General features: G+C 30.8%; 2 protein-coding genes across 2 annotated transcripts; both read right to left on the reverse strand.

The window, feature by feature from the left end:
• Positions 1–2,828: 2,828 nt before the first annotated feature.
• Positions 2,829–10,228, reverse strand: LOC131845439 (odorant receptor 85b-like). The gene is made up of 12 exons (XM_059194503.1): positions 10,199–10,228; positions 9,851–9,951; positions 8,752–8,909; positions 8,089–8,241; positions 7,263–7,442; positions 6,536–6,688; positions 6,015–6,138; positions 5,290–5,386; positions 4,986–5,087; positions 4,697–4,785; positions 4,019–4,085; positions 2,829–2,897 (listed from the first exon to the last, which is right to left on the reverse strand). Exons 1-12 carry the CDS (start codon positions 10,226–10,228, stop codon positions 2,829–2,831), a joined length of 1,323 nt encoding a protein of 440 aa, XP_059050486.1.
• Positions 10,229–12,370: 2,142 nt separating this feature from the next.
• On the reverse strand, positions 12,371–21,793 carry LOC131845468 (odorant receptor 4-like). Its single transcript, XM_059194531.1, has 12 exons — positions 21,722–21,793; positions 20,752–20,852; positions 20,254–20,414; positions 19,594–19,746; positions 17,933–18,112; positions 17,700–17,852; positions 17,109–17,241; positions 16,190–16,286; positions 15,519–15,620; positions 15,196–15,284; positions 13,566–13,632; positions 12,371–12,427 (listed from the first exon to the last, which is right to left on the reverse strand). Exons 1-12 carry the CDS (start codon positions 21,791–21,793, stop codon positions 12,371–12,373), a joined length of 1,365 nt encoding a protein of 454 aa, XP_059050514.1.
• Between the last annotated feature and the right edge of the window lie 3,407 nt (positions 21,794–25,200).

Here is a 25,200-nt window from a genome sequence, read left to right on the forward strand (position 1 = left end):
GTAATTTTTACAGTATTAATTTACAAACCAACATTTTTTTCTTACAATCTGTTAAATAATATATGACACTATGAAAAGGTCATTTGTTTTATAAAAAAGGCAGTTGGTCTTTATTTTAGTGAAAAATAACAAAATTTATTTTGATACAACAACCATATATTTATTAATACCTACCTTTATTTCATTAATTTTGTGTTAATGCTTTTTAAATAAACACCCACACATTATTTCCGTATAACCTATAAAAATGGGTAAATAACATTAATTTCCAATAGTGCCTCAACCTTATTTAAAAAAATGCAAATACCTGGCAATATGTGTGTAATAATAAAATGTGAAGAAATTGTGAGTGTTATTAAGTTTTTTTTAATAAGTTCATCAGAAAAGAGAAACAACATTTGACATTGGACATTGACTTTAATTTTTGTAATTTATATTGTAAAACTTTAAGTTGGGCTAAAAAGAACTTGCATCCAGAGCCGTGAAACAAATTAATAAAAAATATTGTCAAATTTGTCTCGCAATTGGCCAATTTAAAGAAAAAACACATGACTGTTTTAAAGTGTTTTAAAGATTTAAGCATATTTAGTTGTTACGTACTACACATACGGTGTTTCTGTAATGCCAGAGATAAATTGACAAAAAGTTTTTTTTTGTTAGTCGGATAGAATTGAACTTATAACATACAAATCAAAAATAGTTTATTAATGTAGGATATTCTGTGATGTTCGTAGTGCTGTCTTATAGAAAATCCGGTGCGTAGTTTATATGTAAGAGGAGACACATATACCTATTCAATAAATATATATTTGTTCAATAGGTATATTTTTTCTCCACATAGGAGGAGACTCTAGGTCAAACTCAGATCAGACATTTCTCAATTTAAAAATTCTTAGCCTCTCCTCTCTATGACAGATTTTAATAGAAAAATAACCATATTCAGCTATTTAACATTTTATGCAGTTATTTTATATAAATAAATATGTCCTGTATAAAATTGTCAATAATTTCTGCAGTGTACGTTATATGGATATTTTTGGTATTTTTGGATTGGATTGCTTTATTTAAGTTTTCATAGGGATCCCTAATGTTATTGAAAATATTTTATTACCTATTTTCATCAGGAACAATGTTGAATTCAAATAGTAAAATTGTTTTTCATTCCATCAAATAACTTTATGATATTTAACATTATCGTTCTGCTTCAGTCGAAAAAATGATCTTAGTGACAAGTCCTGTATAGTATGTAATATTATGTTGTCTGTAGCAACTTTCTATAGACGTTCTGGATAATCTGGATATATCCTGAGACTTTGTATGTTACATAAATATTTAAGAACTTTATTATTGACGACCTCGGTGGTCTAGCGGTTTAACACACCGCCTTACTTCCGATGGTCGCGGGTTCGATTCCTCGCACGGGATAAACATTTGTATTTATAAGTATGATTGTATGTTTTCTATGTATAATGTGTATGTATTTACGAAAAAATGAAAATCTATGTATTTATATCGGTTGAATAGTACCCATAACACATAATTTACCTAGCTTAACTTGGGTCTAGATGGCGCTGTGTGAATTGTCCTGAGACTATTATTATTGTTATGTTTTGTTTTCACAGCTTATTATTATTATTACAAATATTATTCATTAGTAGGACCGCTTGTTTACAATTTCTAATATTTCCATATCTCTCGTCATTTTCAGATCCTGTAGGGTAAGCAGAGAGAACTAAATGCTATTGTATTAAATTCCTCAACATAACTGTGTTATAGTAGTAAATATTTACATTACCTACAAATTATGTATACGCGTAATACATAATAATATAAACATACATTACATGAATTAGAATGCTATCTTGATCCATAGACACAATCATAGACTATTTTAGAATAATAGGGTTGTCACTCTCTAGTTTAATTCAAATGTCTCAAAGCGGACGGCCACCTGGTGGTAAGTGGCATTCATTCACCTGCGTATATGAAGAGCACCACAGACCATCGTCTTCATATAACAACCATAATAACCCTCATGTTTTTATACTACAGTGGTGGCAAACAATCATACGGCCCTATGAACTATGATGGTTTGCCTCTATACCCTGTAGTTTTCCTGCCACATCTTAAACCAAAACTCTGCTTCGCCTATACAGCGAGCTATTTGGAAACTGAAATGAAACATACCTTCAGCTTACCTGGGTACCCACAAGGACGACTTTGATGATTTTTTAAAAATTATATTTAGTAATAAGTATTAGTAATACATTTTATAAAATTTTTACATATAAAAATGCGTTAATATTTTCATATAATATGAATTCTTTTATTAATTTACTATTTGAGTACAAGGATTATGTTAACCCTAGGAAATCCTCTCCATATTTATAATAGAGCAATGTAATGAAGTAATGAAGTAAATATAACAAAAGAGTATCGTATCCGATGCACTTGTAAGTTACTTCCTTTCTTACTGTTTTTATTTTCAGATCTGCCTATTTTATTTTTATAATAATCCATATTGAAACGTAAAAATTTACAATTTACAATTTGAAGAAACAATTAAACAACATTTTAAATGTTTTGTTCACTTTGTTACAGGTATATTTTAAATCAAAATACCAAAAAATCTTTAAATAAAACTCTATTTTTCATTTTATTTTAATATTTATTATATTCACCCTAATAATTTGTTAAGTACTGGTAACTGCATTCTTATGAGTTATTACATAATTAGTGTAAGTACATTTTTTAAGTAAAAGCAAAATAATCTAATTAACAACAATATTATGGTTATTTATAACATATAAGTTGATAATTATTACTTTTCATTTATTCTGATTAATTTTGTAAGCGTTAAATATTAAAGTGAAGTAGGACCAGGATGTTTTGATGATCTGAAAAGAAGTATTATATGTTGTTAAAAATAATATTCCATACTAGCTAATAGCCGCGACTTTGTCCGCGTGGTGCTGTTTATTCCTTCGATTAATATTTTTAACCTCCTTGCTGTAATGGACTCGACCGACACGATCATTAAATAAAAGAAAAAGGTTCAAACTTTGGATCTTTCTTGATACAATAATCAATGGAAGAAGAATGGTGGACGGTATCCGCAGAGTACCAGCGTCGTGGCACCCCGTCACGGCATATGCTGAGTGGAGATCTATTTGGTACCATCTAATTGGCATAATCCAATATGTAAATTAAAATTATATTTATTATTGTTATGTGTACCAAATAAAGTTATTTTCTTTCTTTCTTTTATAAATGTCTACATGATTTCGTCTTGTATATTTATATATCTAGGTCTATAACTGACTAGTTTTGCTTACACAAGCTGCTTTCCTGTAAGAATCTCAGTAATCCGGGTTTCAGATATTACCTACATAATAAAACTACTCTATATTTTTAAAATTAGTATGTTGAGTTTGGTAGCATCGAGGCCTACTGGTATACTAACGCTACTAAGACTAGACGACTGATTCTCCGGTAAAGGAAATAGCAATAACAAATCACCAAATTAATCTGGGAGAAAGCAGACGGTTCGCGTCCAACCACGTTGGATTAAAAACACTGAGTTAAATATAGGCACGTTAAGTATTACCTTTACCACAACGTTGATAGCTGACAGTGTCTCTATGTCAATATATTCATTATGTACTCCAGAACAGCAACACATGAGTAGTACCTATCACGAGCGTCACATGATGACGTGATATCCGTAGTGCTGTTCATGTTTATACCATCACACGGGCCATCAAATTTGTGGAAGATCAAAATTTGGTTTTCAGCCGCTCCATAGTCTTTTTGATGTTTGGAATGCCCTTTGTATATCCGTGCTGCTGTTTAGCCGTAGGTAACAGTTACCATTTACGATCAGATTAGCCATCAAATTTATGCACCAGGGAGGTTTGTTCTCAGGCACTAAAGTTGTAAAGGCCAAAAACATTAGTATAGGACGAAAAAATGTCGTAAATTTGTTTGTTATTCTAGTCAGACAATAGGATACTATTACCGTTGTGTAACTCTCTAAGCAGATCACTGCGAAGCCGTAGGTGGTCACACATAACTGTTGCTGCGCCCTGTAAGTGTTATTATTATATAATTCTAATTATGATTACGTACATTATGTTTTAAGATTTAAACGTGCCAAAATATTAGCTATAAGTTTGTACTGTATTCATTGAATAAAAAAATAAATCGTACATATAATAATTGCAGCCTTTGCAAAAAACGTATACCTTTATTACGTGTTATAAAAAATCCATACTAACCAACTAAAAATCTTTTGCAAGGAAACTTGCAGCTTTGTTTCAGCGATTCAAGAAAAGCAATTGGAGTATTTGTTTCAGAACTGTTTGTAATTTATTTTATTCAATTAATTCTGGTCTATATTATAGATACCTTATAGACTGATATACATATGAAATAATTTTAAAATATAAATATAAATTGTCGTCGTGGTCATGGAACTGATTACGGCAATCTGCCACGGTAGTGCAGATACACCACTCCTTTCGACCAGTGGACCTCTTCCATGAAGGTGTCAGCATTTATGTTAGTTGATTATAAGAATTGAATGATTCTCTTCTTACTATTAATACAGATCCTTCTGTATTAATAGTAAGAAGAGAATCATTAAATTTTCCGATGTTTCAGTTAAAAAGGTGTCGACTATTACAGTTATACATACCTCCGCATCATTATTTGTATATTCCTTTTGTTTTTATGAGAAGCACAATACCAGCCGCAGTTGTACAACGCAACTGATACTTTTTCACCCTGTTAATTAATTAATATTTCAATATTCATTTATAATCGAGATATAAGAATAATAATAACCTTAACAATACATAGTAATACTTAAATACATTTTTTTGTAAATACATAATATATATAGAAACAATCCCACTTATAAATACAAATGTTTACAACATGCGAGCAAATAAAAAAAATCGTAAAAGTTAAAATAATTAACTTACCGAATTAATCAACTTTTGCCCATACCAACATATAAGCCATGTTTGACATAGCGTAGTAACCACACACATCTTGTACATGAATTCGTACCATTTCTCAATCACCTAAAATTATACAAATACACTGATATAAAATATATTTTATATCATATCCGACACGAATTGAAAATAAGTTCAAAATCTTTCGACGACCTGATGATTGTATGTCTGCAGCCTTTATATGCCGGTTCGGAGGCTTAATTACCACCGTTACACACAAAATTATAAATATCTAATACAATAGAAGTTTAGAATTTTAGGTACTTACCACACAGCAGAAAGTACAAAAGCACAAGATGACGGAGCTATTCATGAAATTGAAAAGCAACGGGAAACCATACAGATTCTCAATGTTTGCAGATAATCTGTCAAAAAAATATGAAATTATTTACGAATACTATCTAAATAAAAACATTGAAATCAAATAATTCATAACGCTTATTACTTTATACATAATCCATCTCGGATTATGTATAAAGTAATATGCGTAATAACTCTGTCACACCTGTTTCTGCCAACAACTAAACTTAACACTTAACTTGCTTAATAAACTGTCTTTCAGTTTAGATAGGCAGATCTTAGAATACATTAGGGAGTAGCAATCATAATTAGAGTCCATCGGTGAAGGAGGGGATCGAAAACAATTGACCCACTAGCTTCATATTTGAATAGGAGAATATTTTGTATGTATGTTAAAAAAATTATATTAATTATACGATTGTTAAGAAATAAATATAAACAAAATTTGAATAGTATTGTTAATAATGCTGATTAGTCGCCTCATAGCAAGCAATGTAGAGCAAAGATTCAGGTCAACATCCACGCACTATACACTACGTACCGGATTTCAAGTGAATTAGAATTGTAATTTTATAGGTACACGAAGAAAAAGATTCTCATTTGATTTGACACAAAAAACATACAGACCTATTGTCAACTTTGAACTTTTTGAAGTCGGTCAAATAAGTACGCACCGCAATTATTTTTTCTTACCTAAGCAAAGTACGGTGATGTGCGATTACATCCAATAAATCTTTTTGATAGTCATCTTGGGATCCATTTTCTCGTTGCGCTTCATTCATATGTTCATTTTTATATTTTTCGTTATTGATTGCAGCTTATTGAAATGAAAGTGAATATTATAATCAATATATTAATTTAATAATAATATTAATAATAAACTCTCTGAATACTTATTATTTAACATTATCAGTATTTTTATGTTTTAAATATTTTGTATTATTTTTGTTTAGCCTAAAGAAGAAACATTTTTTTTTACATAACGAGTTTTACTAATTCAATAGAAACAACACAGGTAAAGCTACCGTAATCTGTGATAGACTTTAGTGGTCCCATGGCCCCACTGCTAATATGACCTCCACGGGAAATAATTGCAATTAATTTTGGATGAATTGTCCACGATAGGCTGACTGACTTCATTTGGTGCTTCACTGATGCCCCCGTCAGCGTACACTATTCTATCATCATCTATATAAAAAAAAGAAGGTACATACCAAAGGAATAAGAATTATTTAGCTGTTTATCCGTACTGACCGCAAAAAGTCTTTGAATTTTAAGCGACAGCAAGTCCAACTGTGTAGTGGTATGGCTTACGTAAAAGAAGAATAGTAAATCCCCGGTGACAATAAACAAGATTGTCAGATAAGCTAAAAATTAATGAATTAACTTATATAACTATATATATACATATAATTTATATTTACTTACAACTAAATATAAAAAACTATGGTCGACCTTAGTCTTAGTTCTAGGATACTAAATGGCTGATATAAAACACTTAAATATTTACTTGTAAATAAATACATAATATTCATAGAAAACACACAGACCGATACTTATTTATGAATATAAATGTTTGTATTGTGCTAGGAATCGAACCTACGACCATTGGAAGTAAAGTCGTCTGCTAAACCACTACTCTTAAATTAATTGCAACTTTTTATCATCAATAAAAATTAATTGTCCATTATATTTTTTTTAATGATGACTGTCTTTTATCTCAGAAACAAATGGAATCACGGGTAATTCGGGTAATAATTAGTATGTAATAATATTAATATCTTAACTATTATTAAGATATACAACGAGCTATTACGTTACAGAATATAATATACTCTACTACAAGCAAAAAATTAACATGGCATATTATTCTTTATTAATAAATTTTTATAACTATAACTCTATTATTAAACTACTAAACATAATAATTATAATACTTACTGTGCCATGTTTGAATTAATACTACCAATTCAAATACAATAGGTTGCAAAGGATCCATTGGGAACCAGTAAGAGAATGCTAATCTCTTTGGCAAATTTTGGCCAAAAAGATTTCGTATTATTGTAATATAACACGGCACAATGCAGCCAATGATTAAAACCCAGTTGGAAGTATAATATCCTGCAATGAATATTTATTTTATACTAGTTGAACACTTTTCCTTCTAGTCGATGTTTTGTTCAATTCAAAAGCGGATCGTATTACAACGGGCTGAGTTGAGGGTCGAATTTCAAGTGGTGTCATTAGATTAAAGTCGTATCCATCAGTTATCACGAGTTAGCTTTAAATTTTTGCACTCGCCCCATAGAGTCCGGTAAAGCCATACATGTCAGTGGTCAACATCATTAGAAAATTCCGTAAAAAAATTGATGATACCGCGATTTCTTACCAGTCTAACATTTTAGTTTGTATATCGTTTGACATAAAACAAAAACTAAATTTAAAATTTTGTTTATGAATGAGTATAGTAGTGGTAGAAAAGGTAATCATTAATCTTTAAACGCTATTATATCTAGAATAAGGAATATTATAGTAAGTTTTATTTGATTTATCGAATGAAGAGTCTGAGAACGAAGAGCTCTGACTAAGCTCTGACTATTCAGTCGAGTAGGTACACGTTGTTTCACGTATCTGATTATGACGTTAATGTAGTTCAAATAATAATAAAATACACATGGAATGAGTTTTTATATATAACCAAAGTAAAATAATATGCGTAAGTTTATTTTATTTCGTTGTATTAAAAAGAAAAAGCAAAAACAAATACCTTTCGTAACAAATTTCAGTTGTTTGAGAGCTGTGCTAATAATGTAGTGTTCGTCTTCATTGACTGTACCCTGTGGCCACAACCTCCGTAATTCATCAATCAAATTCTGATATAGTGTAAAACAAAACGGTAGATTGTAAAGCTTCATCATTGCTACAATCATAATTATTATATATAAATAGAAACCCTGACGATGCCCACGATGTGATATGGCAGTGAAAATAGTCCTCAAAAATGGCGACTCCGAGGTTGACTTTGTAATAAATCGTCTATATTTGGGTACCTTTTTCTTAAGATATGTTTCAGTTGAACGTTGAAATAAGGTTGTAAATATTTGATATGGAGGTAACATATCTAAGTCCTCAGCAATGCCAACGTATGAATAGTATTACAACGTCTTATAGCGTCACGTCATAACATGATGTCCTTGGTGCTGTTCATGTATATTATAAGCAACAGACCATTGGCAATGGATGCTTACGACTACTACGAGCCGAAGGATCGTAAGCTTCTTTGTTGTTTAAATTACAAAAAAAAATTGAGGGAAATTTTGTAGACCAATGTCGGTAAGTACTTTAGTCTCAGCTAGATCTGCCGCCAAGCTGTAAATTGGTATTACGTAATTTATGGATAGATATTAAGTATGTGTAGATATTAACATACCCAACATTGAACATCCCACACAGGGTATCATTCCAAGGCTTGCAATTTTTTCGTCAAACGTACCTCCATTACATTGTCGTATAATTTCTGCGATTTCCAGCGTGACGGCAATAATAAGATTTAAAAATTGAAACCAAAAAAATACGGTATACCAAAATCTGTAACATAGAATACCGAGGTAGACCGAGGAGTCATGCAATATCGCCAGAATAGGTAGGTCTAGAAGTAACTGACGGGCAACCTCCACGATGATTACGGACATTGCCATTTCGATTTATGATAATGGGTACGATCGCGGCGAATGACGTCAGTTCTGGAATATTCGAGGCTGGTGTATACTAGGTGATAGGTAATAATTGTTCAATAGAGCAATTATTTCCTGATGGTGAATAGCTCGATGGGGTGAACGGCGCAGGCCGGGACATGGATCCCCTTTTCTATGTGATACCCGCCTCGGCCATCAAGAGCCGCCATGGAGACTCGCTTTTGCTGTTACTCAATCTTTGTAGAGACAGGTGCGGACCGAGTGCAGCTCTGTGAATATCTGATTCAGGGGACTTTTTTCGTGTGGTGTATGTACCGGAGTATGGAATGTACCCTCTGTATTTTGATATGGAGGGTGCATTCCATATTCCTTATGCATCTCACACTGTGAGCGGAAGTGGAAGAACCAAGACTTCCTCCCCACATGATGGACGAGGACACACGCGGTCAACCGCCGATGAAATTGCGGTAGAATACTGCGGAGCTGAGGAATACTATAGGGTTTTTACCCCTGAAGCGAGCGGATCTTTCCTTTCCTCTCGTAAAGAATAAGTGTAGGATTACCTAGCTCTGTTTTACGTAATATATTGTTCTATTTTTTACTTTTAAACAGTATTGTAAGATTGCTTTTAATAATGAAATATGGCAATGAAACTTTTGGCTACAGCAGCATGGCATACAGTCGTCGAATGACGACGTACTGTCCATCATGGTGTTCATGTATACAGGCAACGGTTGCCATTTATTATCAAGTGAGCTGTCACGTAGTTAGCCATTCCCATCACCTGCATAAAAAATGTCAGGATACGTAAACCCAATAATTAATCAAAGAAACCTGGCATTAGGAGAGTCCTTCTTTGTTAGACGCAGTCCTAACAACAGAAAAATCTTCTTCAAGGTCACCAGTGTGTCATCGTAATCATCCAAACTGTAAGTCTGTGAAAAAAAAACATAAATATAGTTGATTTTTTGACCATAATCTGATATAGCCAATTATTTAATTTTATTTTACTGTAAGTTTATAGTTTCAGTAATATTTTAGTGTCCTGCCCAAAAGGAACATTCTAGAATGTTCCTTTTCATTATGTAACACATACCTTCAAAGTATCTATGAACATTCCACAACAACTAATGATGTCGGTAGTGTTGTTCATGTACCATATAAGCCATGATAACTGCTTACCTGGTGGTGACCTGACAGCTTGTTTATCATTCCAATTACATATAATATAGTATTATGTATGAAAACAAATTTTGCCGACACCAAATTATTATGAGGAAACTACAAGAAAATTATGACAATATAATTTTTTTACCATTTACTGTAGTTATAATTTCGTTACATCGTACCATAAATCCATACTAATCATCATCATTATTATTACATAATATATAACAAAGTCGCTGTTACTGTCTGTCTCTTTCTATGCTTAAATTTTTAAATTACGCAACGGATTTTGCTGGGGTTTTAAAACAGATAGAGTGATTCAAGAAGAAGTTTTATATGTATAATACATGTACACCCGTGCAAAGCCGGGGCGAGTAGCTAGTTATATATAAATGATGGTTACCTTACACGACTTAACCAGAACTTAAGTGAAGATAGATTTTGTCACTGCGGTGGACGTAACCTATATATATATAGTATAATATGTATACAAACATTTGTATATATGTGATTTATGATTTCACCATGTGAGAGTCGGGTCCATTGTGGGGTAGAGAGATAAACTTCATGAGATTTACAATACATACTTACCTTCACCGCTCGTGTTTCTCTCTCTGCCCAGTCAAATCTGGTATGCTTCTAGTGCAACTTTAAATACAGTTCTACTATAGAACTTACTGCAGTTCTAGACAGACCAAGATCTTTTAGAAAATTGTAGAGACATTTCGCTGGTAAACCTTTCGCTCTCACTTCGACTCCATATAAATTAACCACACAACTGTTTTTCATTAATTCTTTTATTAGTTCGTAATACATATTTATTTGCATAGTCTTTAAGTATATTTATTTCTCAAGGTACAGTGATCTCTACCAGTACTATATGTTTGCATTATATGTCAATAATTATATATATTCGAATTCCAATTAAAAAATTACTTATTCATGTACGACATTTTGGCCGCTTATGGACGTCAAGGTTTTTGTAATTAATATAATTTTCCCTGCTTATATATTATAAGCAGGGAAAATTATATTAATTACATAATTAATCTAGATTTCATATACTATTAGTATATGAAATCTAGATTAATTAGTATATGAAATCTAGATTAATTATGTATTTGATGTATGACGAAGGTATTATACTTAGGTGATTAGGTGGAAAATAGTTGGTGAAAAATGAATATTGTCTACATAATAATATACAAACTCGATTTTCAGTAGGCTCTGCTCCCACTTCAACAGTTTCTTTTTTATTCAATGAATATTTTTTTGTAGACATCATAAACTCTGTTACATTACATACGTTTGAATGAACAAAGGGAATAATGCTGGCATTCATTGGATTTCACTTGTATTTAAAGATGCTTAGGTGCAAGTAGTGCAGCAAATAATTATACATTCCCATAAATTAATAGTTTTTAGAACACAATGTAGCAGCTCGAAGTGATAATTAACAACTCCATACGCTATATATTTCATTCATAAACACATGCATATATTCCCTCATTATATATTTTTTGGGATTCGTAAAAAAATACAGATATGGGATAATATAAGGTATTGAATTTAAAAAATTGAATATAAATAGAAGGTATTGAAAAGTTACTTGTGCAGAATACTTCACAATATAGTATATAATAAAATCGCTGTCGCTGTATGTATTGACACCCCCCCCACGGTATGCTTGCTTGCTTAAATCTTAAAAACTACGCAACGGATTTTGAATCAGTTTTTTTAATAGATAGAGTGATTCTAGAGGAAGGTTTATATATATAATACATGTACACCCGGGCGAAGCCGAGCGAGTAGCTAGTGATCTATAAATGAATACTCAAACACCTGGAGCTAGGAACTTGAATGTTTAACATTATATTATAATTATATAGAAGGAAGATTTCTCAAGACATTTAGTATTCAAAATATAAAATTCTCTTCATAAGAGGCAAGTATCATATACATGAATATATTTACTCAAATAATTTTAGTTTCCTTGGTCGTTTTGGATAATAATAAACCAACAAATGTTAAGTATAAGTTCTTTATTGTAAGGTACATTACTCTAAGGTACAACAAGTAACATATAAATTGTATGCATGCAATGCATGCAATTTAAACTCAACTGTAAGATGAAATTATGAAATAAACATATAATATTATTATATACATAAGAATCTTGTTCTAAATCTACTGTTTGTAAGTATTCACTAGCAGAGTGAAGTACGACCAAGATGTTTTGATTATCTGTAAATATAAAAAAACATTTATGATCATTATAAAGAAGAACTGTACAAAATTGGTAAGGACAGGACGAGATAGTAAAAACATATATTCGGATAGAGCACAAGATGGAGATCGGGAAAAACAATTAATATATTATATTAACATGAACTAGTGTTCGACCCAGTGATCGAAATCGGCCATAATTAGTTATAATTATAGACAAATTATATTAAAGAATATTAATTTATTCTCAATTTGACTACAGACTTTAACAATACACTGTCTTCTGCACTTTTCATAAACTAAAAGTGTGCGAAACTTTATACTCCTCCATGCGTACAATTTTCGTATAAAGGGGCACGTTTTTGCTTCACGTAATATAGATATAATAAATATAATAATACTTATTGTTAAAAAAAAAGTTTCTTTACACATAATAAAATATTAAACAGAGTCTTTAAAAATTCTTATCCGCCCATGAACAGCTGTGCGTTGCATTTTTATTCCCTACCACCGTGAGTTTAGCGAGTACATCAATTACAATAGAACATCGACTACTATTTTTCTGTATTCTCGAAAATTGTTTGGATATGGTGATGGAGTTTAAGCATAGAATAAAAAAAATCACCATAAACCTTATTTATTTAGCAAAAAATTTGTTTAAGATACGATTAATAATGTTTTTTTTTAATGTAATGAGTATTATAAAAATAATTTGTATAAATATTTAGTTCCAAACTACTTATACTTATGAGTAATATATGTACAAGACCTCGGTAGACTAGCGGTTTAGCACACCGCGGTACTGACAAATAATTATACTTATGAATTTTGTATTCATGAGTATAATTATTGGTATCGGTCTGGGTCTGCGTATATTATATATGTATTTACAAAAAAAATATCTATATATTTATATTAGTTATTTGGTACTCATAACATAAACTCTGTTTTACTTTGGATTTGGATGTCATGAAATATTATTATTATTATAAACATTATTCCAGTTTCCGATAGTTACTTCATATAATACAATGAAAGTGTAAATGTAAATGGACATCGCCTTCAAATATTTTAGCAATATTTATAATTCTCCTACATCTTGAAGTATGTTCAGAAAAAATAACATGTGTGGTATTAATTTACAAAATTAAATTACCGCCGTGTAGCTGGCTAAACAGATTTTCGTGAATCCATACGTAGTCACACATACCTCTTTCTGTGACCTGTAATTAAAATAGTACATTGCTCATAAATAAGAGAAAGGTACCGGTTAGTATTCAAAATAATAATATAGTATTTATTTTCTCACTAATTACACTACATAGAGTATATACTTTTATTTTCCATTGCTAATACATTTGGTGAGAAATATCTTTACAAATACATAATAAAAAAAATACAAGTCATACAAGATCTCTCTCAAGATTTCTCTTTTTAGTGTTATAAACACTAAAAAGAGAAAGTATAAAAATTTGGATATTTTTTTTTAAGAAGGTCAATAGAAATAAGATAAGAGGTGGATTATACTATATTATTTTTCATTACAAATTATATTAATTGCTATATGATATATTAAATTATATTTATTAGTAATATTATAAACGCGAAAGTGTGTCTTTCTATTCATTTGATGCCGTTTCATAGTTACATATTATACGACTGTTATACCAGATTCGACAGGTGGTGAAAAATTGTCACCAATGGGCAGATGTGAATTCAATGCGGCCAAGCTCCACTTGCCAGATTTGGTCTGTAGAGACATTGGTGGTGAAAAATTATCACCACTGGATAAATTTGAATTCAATGCGGCAAGCGCCACTTACCAGATTTGGTCTGTAGAGACATTGGTGGTGAAAAATTATCACCACTGGATAAATTTGAATTCAATGCGGCAAGCGCCACTTACCAGATTTGGTCTGTAGAGACATTGGTGGTGAAAAATTATCACCACTGGATAAATTTGAATTCAATGCGGCAAGCGCCACTTACCAGATTTGGTCTGTAGAGACATTGGTGGTGAAAAATTATCACCACTAGACAAATTGGAATTCAATGCGCCCAAGCGCCACATGCCAGATTTGGTCTGTAGAGACATTGGTGGTGAAAAATTATCACCACTGGACAAATTGGAATTCAATGCGCCCAAGCGCCACATGCCAGATTTGGTCTGTAGAGACATTGGTGGTGAAAAATTATCACCACTAGACAAATTTGAATTCAATGCGGCAAGCGCCATTTACTAGATTTGGTCTGTAGAGACATTGGTGGTGAAAAATTATCACCACTGGATAAATTTGAATTCAATGCGGCAAGCGCCACTTACCAGATTTGGTCTGTAGAGACATTGGTGGTGAAAAATTATCACCACTGGATAAATTTGAATTCAATGCGGCAAGCGCCACTTACCAGATTTGGTCTGTAGAGACATTGGTGGTGAAAAATTATCACCACTGGACAAATTTGAAAACAACGTAGCAAGTGGCCAGCGTACAGCCATCTCCCAGATTAATTTACTTTGTTAATATTTTAGTTTAATTAGTGTTGCTGTAACCGGAGATTTAGTCAAAATTATAGATAGTCACAAAATTATTTCTTAGTGATTAAAGTTATGATTATAAATGTAAATGTAAGTTCGACTCTATTATCCACATTTAGTCTCTCATCTGGGCCGTTGTGCGAGACTATTAAAAACTTTATGCTCTCATAAATAAAAACAACTCAATATTTTTGAGAGCTATGAAGTCATTAATAGTTATTCTGCGGTACTATAATAATTAAATATTTACCTATGTATCATAATGTGAATAGTTCTCTTGATTTTCTGAGATGCCAAATACCAACCGCAGTTGTACAATGCTTGAGATAGTTTTTCACCCTGTTAATAAATTAACATACTATCATAATACAATTTAAACGTCTACATTGTTAGGTAGTTAAATATACAGTAAGTAATTCCAAAGAGAACTTTTGTGTGTTGTTGTGCATTTGGTGAGTATAATAGGATCTGAAACTACATATATCATCATCATTGCATTACATCCCATTACTTGGTGTCGGCGCAGGTTATTTGGTACAAAAAAAAAATTGGTAAAAAATTAAAATAACTTACCGAATCAAGCAACTTCTGTCCATACCAACATATAAGCCATGTTTGACATAGTGTAGTAATCAAGAACGATTTATACATAAATTCGTACCATTTTTCAATCACCTGAAATTAAATGTATGTTAATAGAAAATATTGTATAATAAGAATACAAAAACGTTTCGCTCGGGACGTTTTGAATCTAAGGCAAAGGGCGAGCTTACCACTGTCTTTCGGATTAATTATATGTATTGCCTTCACTGGAGATTTAGTCAGAAATATGAATAATAAAAAAAAATCGAGAAATACGAAGGTGAATTTATGTCGGTCATGTTTGAACTTACGATCTCTTGCGCATAATTCAGATATAGTAAGCCACTACACCACGACTATAAAAAATAAATTATTAGGTAATGTAAATAATTTCCTTCCTTGTTTAGTTTATTTAGGACACAACTTGAAGTTAGTTCAGGTACTATTACAGAAACATTACAACTGAAACATGTGAGCATGAATTTACAGAATTGCAGCAACTAAGCAGTTTGCTTTGTAAGTTGTGTTTCGGTTGAAGGGTCAGTTATTTCATTATTTTTTAGGGACATACCAAAAAAAATACAGTTTAAAATGGAGTTTTTAAACTCCTCTGTTTTTTTTCGTAGTCTGTTTAAAAATCTATACAAATATGTACTACTTACGACACAGCAAAAATTACTGAAGCATATAATAACGGAGCTATTCAAGAAACTGATGAGTAAAGAGAAACTGAATATACTCTCAACATCACCGCATAATCTGAAAAATATAAAAATATTAATATAAGAACTGAGCCTATGTCCAGCAGTGGACGTCGTCCGGGCTGCGATGATGATGATGAATATAAGAACACGAATAGCAAACCCGTACATATCATTACATAGCATAAAACAATGTCGCTGTCGCTGTCTGTCCGTTCCTATGTATGCTTAAATCTTTAAAACTACTCAACGGATTTTGAAGCAGTTTTTTTAATATATAGAGTGATTCAAGAGGAAGGTTTATATGTATAATACATGTACAAAGGGCGAAGTCGGGGCGAGTAGCTAGTTCATATTATAAATAAAAAAGTCTGTTACCTTTTCAAACGTTTAGTCATGCTAAACTTTTGAACGGGTCTTAATTAATTTTGATGTCAAGATAGATTATATTACAGAACATAGAACACATTTTGCCAAAAGATAATGAAATACTCGTAATAAAGTATACCTACGTAACCCTAAATAATAAATAAATAATTCAGTCCCACGGTAATCAGAGCTTGTATTATGTGTAATAGACAACTGCTATAAATATATAGATATTTTTCTTATTATATAGATATTTTTATTTAGAAGTTACTTTTAATTTGCCTAAAATTACAGGATAACTTTGGTCCTCAGTCTTTAGTCCGTATAGCAATGGATACGAGATACCATGGGTGTCAGTCATATTATGATATTATGTCTAATACTGCACAATTGCACATGTATATAGGTTTTAGACATAGACAATTTACATTAAGTGTCTATCCAGTTACGTTAAAATAATTAAAAAACTAAAATCGAATATTTCACTTTAACTTCAATTGATATTTCTTACCTTATCAAAGTGCGATGTCGTAGAATTATATTGAATATTTCTTTTTCATGAACAGCTGTGTTTATTTTCGTGTTTTGCACTTCAGCCACTTCCAGTAGAGTGTGGTCATTTTTGAATGTTTTATAATGTATTCCTAAGAGAATAAAAAATAAAGTTCGATTATTATAATGTTTACAAAACTGTGTGTCGCGAATTTTCGTTAAACAATCTAGTGACGGTAGATGAAGAAAAAACTGCTGTCACCTATCTACATTGACATCGCTGTTACTCCAGTCAGCTCGTGACCACGGCTAGTGCAACCTAGTCGAAACGTCGAGAGAGGTAAATACGTTTATTTACCATAAAATTATTCGTGTTAACATGTGTCAACTATGGCCTGGGTGACATAGGCCTATATAGGATATAGGCCAGTAGCCTCCTAATGGTGAATTTTTTTTCAAATCAGTCGGTTTCAAAAAATTTCGGAGCCTATTAATGTATCCAATTCAATACAAACAAACTTTTCCTATCTATAATATTAGTTTAGATATTAAAGTATCTGTCGTAGTACCAATATTAGGTATATAAAGTGTTACAAAAAACAGTACTTACCAAGAGGATAAGTGTTAATAAGTTGTTCATCCGTAGGAACCAATATAAATCTATTAATTCTAATCGATAACAAGTCAAACTGCGTTGTGATATGACTTATAAAAAAGAAGTATAGCAGATCTCCGCTTAATATAAACGACATTACCAAAATAGCTGAAAATAAATGAACATTTAATTCAAGTTCTTATTCATATTTAGTTATTTTTATTTATGCCAATTAAATACTTACTTACCATGCCAAGTTTGTATGAGTACAATAAGTTCAAATACAATATGTTGCAGAGGGTCGAAAGGTACCCACCAAAGGAACGGTAGAACTCCAGGCTCATTTTTACCAAAAATGTTTTTTATTATTGTGATGTAACATGGCGCAACGCAGCTGATGACTAAACCGTAGTTGCACCAGTAATATCCTGGAAAAAAAATAAAACCCTTTATATTGTTTTTAATGTAATTGGAATAGCTTACAGCCCGCCTGATAACCCTTAACTATATATATGAACAGCACTACGCATGTTATTATGTGATAATCGGGATGTTACTCATACGTTGCTATTCTAGAGGATGAAGATCACCTCTCATTCTGCCTATATATAATTTCACTGCCTAATCACTTCAGTTGTAATAATAAGTAATGACATATTGTAATTTAAATTAAATATTGTAATGGGTGAAAACTGTGATTGGTACAGTTTATGCTGTAAATAATATAAATGACGTAGTGGAGTAACTTGAAACAGTCATGCTTGCTATAAAGTTCAAACTTGTGGCGGCGTAGTCGGGTCGATATGATCCCTCTAATATGGTTGAGTGCAATGATGGCTGGCTCATCCGTCATACTTGTGAACGGGTGCTACTTGTGGGGACTGGTCTGTTCAGGTTGCGAACACTGATTAGATTTTTTGTTTTTGTTTTTTTTCAATAGCATACACTGGTGGTCACTTCCAAATTTGAATTTAAATGAATCTGTATTATTGTAAATATGTACAACATTTAAAAAAAATAAGAGCAGAGTTTCTTGTTAGTTCTTCTCATCTCGAAATCATTCCGAACTGACGATAGATTAGATATATCAAAAGAGTCTGTAATAGACCGACATGAATAGAGATATTTTGAAATTTGATATTTTTTTAATTTTGTAAGGTACAAACGAAATAAAGCTGCGACCCATGCAGATGACTTTTTACTGTTAACCTCTAGAAATAAATGCCAAAAATTATATCTTAGAAATTTGTATAATAGAATCTAATAAATCTACCATCAATTTCATTTTTAAACTAACTCGTCCTTTACTTTGCAAATCTTTTTACCTTTTAATTATGATATTAAACTCTCTAATACCTAATTATTAGATATTAGTTAAAATGGTTTTGTATGAAATTCAATTTTTGTAGCAAAATGACATCTCAATATTTCACTCTATTTAGAAAAAATATATTAGTTACAGAAAAAAATATTCATATTAATTTTAGTTGTTATTTTTCACTAAATAAAATGTAAGTGGTTTCCTTCCATATATTCAAATTCAAAATATCAAAATTCAAAATATCTTTGTTTATGTAGGTCTATTACAGACTTATGATATGTGAAACCTATCATCAGTTCGGAGTAGTTTCAAGATGAGAAACTCAGCTCGTATTCTTTTCAAATAAGGTTATAACTTACGGTACGGTACGGTATGGTATGGTTAAGGTATACACTATACATGTTTACAATAATACAAATTAATTTTTAAATTCAAATTTGAGAGAATAGAGTGACTTTCAGCATATGCTATTGCAATTTTGTCAAAAACAAATAGTCTAATCAGTGTTCGTAACTCGAACAGACCAGTTCCCATAAGCAGCACCCGTTCACAAGTATGACAAATCTAAGAAGAATAATAAATGTCTACCTTTTAAGACAATCTGCAGTTGTCTCAGCGCTTTGCGGATGACGTTGTGTTCATCTTCAGTGACTTTACCCTGCGGCCACATGCTGCGCAACTCGGCAATCAAATTCTCATACACTGATTCGTAGCACAATATTTTATATGACTTCAGTATTGCTACAACATAGAAATAAATATATGTTTTCTGTATTCATTCATCACAATACTTATTTTAAATATGTAAGTGTATTAGTCAGTTTTTACCATATCCCAAATAATATTTTAAATTTTTTTGTATTGATCTTTATATTCTTTTTCGTGTCAACTTTGTACTGTTATTTATATAAAAATAATAATTTGTATTGTTATTATTCTTCCCAAATACATACTTCTTAGTCTATAAATACTATGTGAAATGTACAGTATCAGATTAACATCGACGAGGTTTCGCCGATAAATTTATTCGACCTAACCTGACCTAACCTGAGCTCATGCTCATCTCATTCTCCACTAGAGGAGCTAGAGAAAACCAAAACTTAGACGAGTACATTATCATCCATTTAAAATTAAATATTATAGTTCAAGTCAGTTCCAAGACTACGTTTTTATTAATTATTTTATTTAACTTTTTTATTAGATCGTTCAGATAAATCAATTAAAAGTACAGTTGATCTTAGTACTAACCCAGTGGTAAAAATCCTATACAAGGTATCATTCTGAAAAGTGTAGTAGCATCTTCAAAAGTCGTCGCTCCTCTGGTATCCTCGATAGTTTCCATTGTTTGCAATGAGAAAGCCATTAACACATTCGCAGTTTCGAACCAGTAAAATAAAGAGAACCAATACCTGTTAAATAAACCTTCTGTTTAATTAGAAAAAGTAATTTATATTATATAATTTTAATATAAAGCAAATCCCAATAAACCAAATGGTTTCAAATATCGACTTATGTCATCGTCATTTCGATGCCCGTTTAATTTTTATAGGGGATCGATCAGAGGGTTATCATGACACCGATTTTCGTTTGTTGGTATAGTCACGGCAAACGACGGTGGCTCCTCAAGTGGAAATTGTAGCTTATACGATAATGTAGTGTTTCATATTTTTTTCAATATGTATGTAGACGACAGTTACTTTTCCGAATTAATATTAAACTATAAAAAATGACAATAAATGTACAGACCTGGCATTATCAGAGTCTTTTCGTGTCAGACGAAGCCCCACAATCCACAATACTTTCTTTATTATAGCTAATGTTTCATCAAAATCGTTTAAATTGTAAATCTGCAATTTTATGTGTGTATTTTTTAGGAATTATATAACCTTAATGCTAAAAACTTATTAAATAAATGTAGCTTTCCGTAATATTATGTGGAAAATTTGCAACCGTAATATAAAAAGAATTGTTGAATTTTCTGTGGATGTGGAGGGCAATATCCCAAACCATTTAATAATAAAGTTTAAGCCTATCGTTAAATAGTTTTTAGTATAATAAAAATAAAATAAAAAAATATCCGTATAGCATAATAATAAATAATTTTCAGATTTCAAGATACATTTAGAGATAAACATCAATATAAATCAATATTTATTCATTTTATATATCTTTTTCTGATTCAGATATACATTATAGAATTAAGGCAAACACTTTGATTATAAGGTTTTTAAATAAACATATTGCGACTATATTAGTATTCAAGAAAACTAATAATTATAAGTGTATGCAATAAAAAATCTCACAATAAAGTCAAAAATGATGTAAAAAAGAGAGCATCAAAATAATACAAACGTACATTATTACATTTTTTTACATTCTTATTATAATCTAAACAAGTAAGGCTCTGTTTGTTATTTATAACAGTGTTAATTTTTTGAGAATATGAGAAAAATGAGGTAATTCTTTTTATAAACAAAATAATCATGATTGATTTGTCTTACTTTTTCTACTTTCACGATTTTCCCGTAATTTGATCGAATCCTAGAATATTTCTAAATTAGTATGTTACATGTAATTACTTAATTTTAATTTTAAGTTACAAATTACAATAACATATTTATTTATTTATCATTTTCAGTTTGTATTAACTACAAAATATTTCATCGTATAAAACTTCAAATACGAGTATATTGTAATAACAAACAAAAATACAAACTTTGTCTTCAGTATTTTCTTCTTTTATTGGTTTTGATTGTCTTAATATATATTTCTTAAGAAAAGAGGCCATGATTGCAGTAAGGTAAGATAAGAAATGTGAAAACGCATTTTTTGGGTTTCATTTTATTCAATTTTTAATAATTACCTACGTAGCCGCAAATAATACGGTAAACAATAACTGGTCATTATATCTGGTGTAGCGCGATACGTAATGTGTAATTAACTCAGTTTAATCTCAGTAATCAATAAAAAAATCACGGTCTCCATAATCCAGGTAGGTGTAAAGACCACTTTGGTGTCTGTAATTATAACAGTAGTATTATTTGTTAATCCGTATATATATTAAAATCTCACGTCACGATGTTCGTCCGGGATAAACACCGTAATTATTGAAATAATGTTTTACCAAATTTCTTTAATTGTTTGGTAAATTAGTTTCAATTAAATAACAGAGTGACGAAGTAACGAGAGTTTCTTTGACTTCATACTGGCCTACTGACTTATTACCCTGATTTTCACACCAAAGTTAGTGCGAATATGAGCGCCAGGGATATTTTGTAAATTTTATGAAATTAAACTCGTATTATATAAAATTTAATGGATGCTTGTACATTGTGATAAAAGCTATATTAGCTATTGATAGAACAGCTGGTTTGCAAAAGCCTTGTATACGTAAGGGCGTTATTTAGGCGGCATTTAGGAAATGAGTTAAGAGAAGATTAACAGAATAAGAATAGTTTGCATTAATATTTAATAGTTTTTGAATTACGTTCTTTTAATTATATTCATATTTATTTATCAACGACTCTAACATTAATAAAGTCGAAATATTTTATTATAATTACTAATAAAATATGATAAGTATATGAGTACAGTTTTGATATCATGATCATGATGATCAGATGATAATATAACATAAGTAGTAACGTACTAAGGTACGACTTATGGCTGCCTTTCCATACTACTGTTTATCAGTCTGTTGGTTACATTTTTAATATTATGTGGTTGGACGGATTTTTATGAAATTTGAGCTGAAGATAAATTCTATTACGGGTACGGGACTAAGGTGAGGAAATTTTTAGTAACAGGAATAATGGTAGTGGTCATTCTTGGAAACCATCGTAGTTAATTTCTGGGCATTTCGCTACAATGAGTAAACTGACATCTTTCGCATCATCTCATCCTATCAAACTCCACTTTTGTCCTGCCAGAGTATTGCGATATGTTTTTTTATCGGATAATATGATATTCATCGCTGTAAGTATATGTATATGTTTTATTTATTCCTAAAAACGTAAGAATCTTCCCTCAATTATGTATAAATAGGGAGAAATAAAAATATGTTCATCTGTAGTTCACAATATTTTATTTGTTGAAACACATTCAGTAAATATAATACAGATTTATTGACTGAACAAACACGGCGCATTGCTGTTACGAACCCACTCAATACATTTACTTCAGCACGAAAAAAAATCTGTCAGTATTGTTACTATCACTATTGTATACTTCAATATATGTAGTACGTATAAGCGTAATTTGAATACAACTAAACTTGTAAATTTTAATAAAAAAAATTAGTGAATAAATTGAAATTGTCAGGTTGTCCTCCACGCGGTTCCCCCTGGAAACCGTCGTGATAAATTCCTCATTAATTTGTCGCGGTGGGCTAACTAACCTGACCTCATGCTCATCTTATCATCCTTCACTAGTGCCCCGCCAGCGTAAATCGTTAGCACAGGAGGGTGCACCATTCCATTATCATGCTTAGAAAAAAAAAACCTATATGATGAAGGCCAGTCATATACCTCATAGACTTCGCTACGGATTCCAAATCAATAGTTTTTTTTATAGTAGCCAGTCAGAAGAAACATACACTACCAGATGGTAAGTGGTATAATCCAAAAATGAATATTGGTCATTATCGAATACTGTGCTGAGTTTCTGGTTATAAGTTACATATATTTTCATCATTGTTTGTATATGTACTTTACGCATGGCGATAAAAACATAGCTATACAGTGCAAAAAACAAGTTTTTAACAGCAATGGGCGTGTTGATAATGTCGTTTTCATATTAGAACCGTAGATTACATTAAAAAGATATCATCATAAAATAGAATCTCAAATAAATACAACAACAATCATTTAATTTAAACAATCTCTTTAAAATGTAATAAAATATCATTGTCTTGTAGTGTCGTTTATTAATTACTACTCACTAATACATAATCACGTATGGGTGATATTTGTCAGAGTGACAATTGTCACTATTATAAAAGGAATTAATTACTCCATTAAACTTAAACAATTACTTTGATTACACTTTTGAGTCTGACTAGGGTTGTGCTACTTCCACTAAAATCACTCCAAATTATTCGACTTATTTGAAACCAAACGAAAATAGTTGATTATAAAATGTTTTAAATTATGTAGCTACTAAAGAGTACCAATAGTTTTCATCACATTATTAATTCATGCACTAGTCTGTACGAATGAATCCTAACCGTCCAGATTTACGGCCGCTTTTCTGAATATAATAGTTGTGCTTACAGTATTACTAAATCACTGTGTTTGTTTGATTATGGAAATTAATAATATTCGTAACTTGTTAGAAGCTGCTGCTTTGTATTCGAATTTCAAAATTAGTAACCAGGTACTAATGATTTGAATAATCACCTACATACATATTCGCTGACAGAAATAACGAACTGATCACATTGACAAATATCGCTAATACATGATTAGTATAATAATTAAAATAATCTTTGGAAATAATAACTTTGCCAAAACAATGACGCCACTTGATATTTGACAATTGGGTTGAATTATTAAATTAATTTCGTTGTCATACTTCAAATGGAGTCGACTGGGTACATTCTATTTAATATTGTTTAACTATTATAGCCGAAAATTTTGGTAATCATAAAAATTCTGCTTCCCTATTAAACAAAACATGAGAAAATTTATTTCGAATGACATGGAAGATACTATGTAAATACGTAAAGACTATTTTCACAACATTTTGAAAATACTAATTAGTTCCACTGTTTTTACGTTACAAAGGTGACAATTAACTAAAAAATTAATAAAATATAATTAGTTATAAATATTAAATATTTATCGTTTAGTTTAAACGATAAAATATTTAAAAAAAAAAAAACAAATAAAGTTGTTTCTATTATTTTGAAGATATTTTTATTTTAAGTTCAAAGGAAGTGATGAAACTAGATTCGAATAAGTGTTTTTTACTACGGAGGTTTCGTAGTAAAAGAAATCTTATTAAAATGTAGTTTAAATTATAAATACAAAAAATTCATACGGTACAAAAATTTATGTTTCTGTTTTTCTTTCTTAATTAAAGACAATTTTCGGGTCAGATTGTTCCGTTTGATAAAAAAAAATTTAATAAACATTATGCAATCAGTGTTTCCTTTAAGTTCACCTTTGTAACGCAAAAATATGTGTTTTTAAATCT

This window comes from Achroia grisella, unplaced genomic scaffold (genome assembly GCF_030625045.1).
Source record: "Achroia grisella isolate CSIRO2021 unplaced genomic scaffold, CSIRO_AGI_Agris_v1 utg474, whole genome shotgun sequence".
Lineage (NCBI taxonomy): Eukaryota > Metazoa > Arthropoda > Insecta > Lepidoptera > Pyralidae > Achroia > Achroia grisella.

Coding starts and splice junctions, on each gene's coding strand:
- LOC131845439 (XM_059194503.1), bottom strand. CDS start 10,228: ATGATAAACAAGCTGTCAGGTCACCACCAG. Junction 6,139..6,535: donor AAATAATTCTTATTCCTTTG/GTATGTACCTTC, acceptor CATTTCAATAAG/CTGCAATCAATAACGAAAAA. Junction 4,086..4,696: donor ATACAAATAATGATGCGGAG/GTATGTATAACT, acceptor TAACACTTACAG/GGCGCAGCAACAGTTATGTG.
- LOC131845468 (XM_059194531.1), bottom strand. CDS start 21,793: ATGGCCTCTTTTCTTAAGAAATATATATTAAGACAATCAAAACCAATA. Junction 18,113..19,593: donor ACTGCAGATTGTCTTAAAAG/GTAGACATTTAT, acceptor TTTTTTTTCCAG/GATATTACTGGTGCAACTAC. Junction 16,287..17,108: donor CGACATCGCACTTTGATAAG/GTAAGAAATATC, acceptor TATATTTTTCAG/ATTATGCGGTGATGTTGAGA.